General features: G+C 43.8%; 1 protein-coding gene across 2 annotated transcripts in view; it reads right to left on the reverse strand.

Annotated features, from left to right (window-relative positions):
• Positions 1-4,745, reverse strand: part of SI (sucrase-isomaltase) — a 42,493-nt gene that overhangs the window by 8,471 nt on the left and 29,277 nt on the right. For both annotated transcript variants that reach the window (XM_027896134.1, XM_027896133.1), the window contains exons 36-37: positions 4,059-4,197; positions 342-475 (exon numbers count right to left, since the gene is read on the reverse strand). In XM_027896134.1, the coding sequence (XP_027751935.1) occupies positions 342-475; positions 4,059-4,197 (273 nt within the window). The remainder of the gene's footprint in view (positions 1-341; positions 476-4,058; positions 4,198-4,745) is intronic.

Here is a 4,745-nt window from a genome sequence, read left to right on the forward strand (position 1 = left end):
AAAAAAAAAGAGTGGCAGGACACAGGACATGAAAGTGGTGGGTATAAAAGACTTCCCAGTACTTGTGGCAGAAGGAAGGAAGGAAGGAAGAAGGAAAGGAACAGAAGAATTAAAAAGGAAGAATGAAAAAGGAACAGAACACAAATTCTGAGACCTCAGCTAAAATCACACGAATACTAAAAGCAAGGAGGTGAAGGAGAAGCAAGGCCAGGTTGGATGGGGCTTGGAACAACGTGGTCTGGTGGAAGGTGCCTCTGCCCAAGAAGACGGAGGTCCCTCCCACCCCCAAGCCCTTCTGACTCAGTGATTCCACGAGCACAGACGTTTCCCCTGCCCCTCACCAATGATGGATTTGCCGAGCTGATCCCACTCGGCCGCGTTGTCCCCCAGCCAGTGCCCTGCCCACCTCCCGCTGCTGGGGTAGGTGGAACGGGTGATCACGATCCCACGCTCCTGGGTGGCCTCATGCAGAGCCCTGCCATTCAAAAGAGACAAAGAAATGACTTACATGAGGGATATTGCATGAGTTTTATTACATAAAAGCCTCTGAAAAGAAATATCTGGGGTTATATAGTCATGGTGAGGGGCTGCCTTGTACACATCCAGTCCAGGCGAGCTTTTGATGGGCAATTCACTCTGATTCACACAATGAGAACTGGGAGGAAAGATGAGCTTAAAATACAATTTTCCGTCCCAGGCCAGCTCCCACGTGGGAAAATATGAATGTGGCCCAACTTGCTCGTTTTCCAAGGGCTCCACAATGTGCTGCAGGGCACATCATTCCTTACTTCAAGTACCTGAGAACTTGTAGTTACAGTCGAAAATAATGTAGCAAGAATCATAGCAGAAGGATCATAAGAGAGAAAATAGAGGTGCCAAGAATATTAGACCTCTCACTGTAAGCTTAGTTGACAAAAAGGTATTGGAACAGAAAACAAGGAGTCAGGGATTTGTTGTCCCTTCAGAAACACCGAGGTGACAAGGTGTCAATATGAAATGTCCAACACGGATTGGTTTAGAAGCAAACATGACAAACCAGTTGTTTTCTGCTAAACAACAATACCAATCAGAGAGTTACCCTGATTAAATCCACTGCTCTCCAGTGCAAGCACCACTCTAATTGCCTAAACAGCTGCTTCATAAGGCACTATTTACTTACTTTTTCTATAGGATTTGCAGCTTTAGTGACGCTCCAATTACAGCAAAGATACACAAGTCGCTTAAATTACCGGAGTAATTAAATGAACTAATGTGCCACCTTTTCTTGCAGGACAAACACTGAATTTTCCTAGGGTTTTTCATTCTATGTAGCATACTTTCCAACATTTCCAGGCTCTGCTGGGTTTCCCTGTGCCAATAATGCTTTGGAAATGGCAGCTAAAAGTTCCAAAGTAAAGACAGTGAACGTCACATGTCAAACTGCTCAAGGATGGGCATGACCTGAGTGTCCTGGGGCAGCTCTCTGCTCCAGGACTGAGCCAAGGCTCTATTCATGAAGCATAATTATTAATGTCACAGAGCCTGAATTTAGCCCCAAACAGTTCCTGTGTTCACCAGTGAGGGCTCTGGCTCTGCAAAAACCTCATTACAAAAGAACAGCATTGAGGCAACATCCAGAAGTTTCTCTGTCTAATGGATAGAGAACCACAATGACACCAGGTAACATAAAAAAATGCTCACTTTAAAGTTACAGTGTTTTATGAGGTTTGTGTGAAAGAAATCTTTCTGTTTGGATACTTTAGCATTAAAATAAATTATTATTGCAACATTTCTTCAGTTTCACAAGGACTCACTTCAGTTACTACCACAGAATAAAGTGGGGATTGAAATATATATATATATATATGTATGTATCTAGGTATCTATTTTGCAGATAACATTTCCAATAAATTTCCAGTGTGAGAATACCTGTAGGAGCTGTGTAATTTATTGCAGTGATTCCTCTTAAGGTGCTTCTCAAAAGAGAAGGAAATATTTCCCTCCATTTCCGTCCATACTTTAAACACAGCAATGCTGGGAATATTCCTCTTACTGTCAAACTGTTGTCTGCTCCTTCGGGTTGGCACAGCAGGGTTTTGCTCCATGGGGGAGCAGAGATCCACCCTCAGCCCAGGGAGGACCCCACACCAGAGCAGGAGGATGCCCAAAGGAGGTTGTGCTCCCATGGGATGCCTGCACTGGAACAGGGTCCTGGCAGGAACTTGTGGGCCCATGGAGAGAGGAGCACACGCTGGAGCAGGCAAAGAGAGGGAAGAGACCTTCTGCTGAGGAGGAAAGAGCAGAAGGGACAACACATGACGAACTGATTACAATCCCTGTTGTTCCTTGTCCTCCTCCTGTGGTGAGGAGGTAGAGAAAATAGGGAATAAATTGTGCCTGGGAAGAAGTGAGGATGGGGGGAGTTGAGAATTGGTCTTAAACAAACACTCTCTGATTGGATTGGTTGTAAATTAAGCTGATTTCCACAATCAGTTGTTTTGCCCGTGACAGTAACTGGTGAGTGACCTCTCCCTGTCTTTGTCACAATCCACAAGCCCTTCCTTGCACTTTCTCTCCTCTGTCCAGCCGAGGAGAGCAGTGATGGAGCAGCTTTGGTGGGCACCTGGAGCCCAGTCAGGGCTCAACCCTCCTCACCCTTGCAATGCCCAAATCCCGTGGGACTGGGCTGACGGCAGAGGGATCAGACATTCCTTCCTACCCTGTCAGCAATTTCACTCCTGCATTGGCTGGCAGGCTGCCAAACAGAACATCCACTCACTCACAAATTCCGGCAGCCTTGATATTTTCTTTCTTTATGGTAATATCAAAGTTACCAAGGGCTTTAAGGTCGTTTAGACTTACACGGAAAGGCTGTTCCTTGCTTACTCCTGGAATTGTAAATGAAACAGCACAGATACATTATCATTAGATCAGACCTTATCTAAAGCAGGCTGGGGGACTGTTCAGAGGAACAGATAATGGCATTTGCCTTAGAACTGGAAAATAAATGCTTGAAAGGAAAGCTTTATGCACACACTTTGCATTTTAAAAGTCACTGTTGCCCCTTTTCACTTGCACTTGATTTGTTTTAAATAGAGAACATAAGTGAGCCCTGCTTAAATTAACAGTTCTGAAAAACTACCTTCATTTTTCCTCACTGGATGTAAAGTGTAAGGGAAAACCAACATCAACCCTAGGAATAAACCAGGGAATCACAGCAAAACCTAGAAACAATAAGTACATTATATTTTAATTATAGTAGTTATGTGAGTCTATCATTGAGCAATTGCTGATCCAAACCCTGCTCTGTGCTCTGCCCTGGGAATGAACACCCGAGTTTTGGGGTCTCCTGCTCTCCTTTGCAATGCAGAGCATCCCCCTGGGGAGCCCTCAGAACAGACACCTCCTTGGAATGTGCTGGGGCAAGAAAACACTTGATGGAGAGTAATTGCATCCAAATTAAAGTATCTGAGCAACAGCGCTGGGGCCACCTTATTTTGTAATGCAGGTGAGCAGTGCAGCTTGCCCAGCAGATCACTGATATGGATGAAGCCCTCAGAAAGGATACACCAAGAATCCCTCTCCCCAGCCAGGTGAGAAGTAAGTTTCTTTAGTAGCAGGCTTGGGTGAACTGTCTTTAAAATGTACCCTGTAAATTGTGTCTGCTCAGGGTCAGTGATTTTAAAGCTGCTAAACTCGAAATAAAGTCTTGGCCTGCTTGTCCTGAGACAGCCAGGAACGTGGCTGCAGCTCTGTGAGGTGGGGGTGGGATTTTTTTCCCCTTTTATTGCAGTGAAATCATGGAAGAAAAGCTCCAGCTCAGACCTGCCCAGTACCCACCTCCCCTTCTCCTGCAGCTCAGGCTTCCCCCAACCCCTCCTGAACCACTTGGGATGTCCCTGTGACGTGACTGGAATAAAATCAACTTCCAACCGGAGAATCAAAGATATTGTTACACAAACCTTTCTCGGGCATCTTAAATAAAACCCATAGAAGTTTTGGCCATAAAAACGTTGACACAGAACATTCATTTGTAAGACATTTTAGGGGGCAGCAGGAAATGTGCAAAGTCCACTTACTCCAAGGTAGGTTTGGCCTGTGACCACCCATAAAGGGTGTGGACGTCAAAGTGTCTGACCGGGGTCCCATCTGGGAGATGCTGCACACCTTCCATGCATGGAGTTTTGAAGGTTAATCCCTCTGACCTGTTTCCCAAATCTTGTGAAAAAGGAAGAAAAAGATTTATCATTCATTAATAATAAGCACTCAATTTTTTTCCTTAATTTTCATGATCTGTTAGGCTTTCAGTCTCCATCAGGCATTTATTTATTCATTCATTTTTAGTTATAAAAATAGCATTTCCAAAATGGAATGTTTCCAATTCGGGTCTGTAAACGTTTTAATAGTTCATTACAGATGTTCTTACTGAAGAGGCTCAGAGAGTAAACAGATTATATCAGAAAATACTCCAAACCTTTGTAAACATTGTCATAACACCCATATAAACAGAAAAATGGTTTTTGTGGGGGTGTGGTCTGCCTCTGACTATTAATTTCCTGAAAAGTCCTGAGAAATTGTTCATAAAAATGGAATACAACAGTAAGCAACAAGAGTATGCTAATAAACCATCAATAAATAATTCCTAATTAGTACTACTTTACACCAGTTCTTCAGTGAAGCCAAGCTAAGGAAGCAAAGCATTTCAAGCATTTGACTGCACAGATAAATGGTAATTAGAGGAGACACACGGATATTTTCTAAATTTT

The sequence above is a fragment of the Empidonax traillii genome, unplaced genomic scaffold (genome assembly GCF_003031625.1).
Source record: "Empidonax traillii isolate 1590-97213 ecotype Southwest subspecies unplaced genomic scaffold, ASM303162v1 scaffold482:size1200881, whole genome shotgun sequence".
Lineage (NCBI taxonomy): Eukaryota > Metazoa > Chordata > Aves > Passeriformes > Tyrannidae > Empidonax > Empidonax traillii.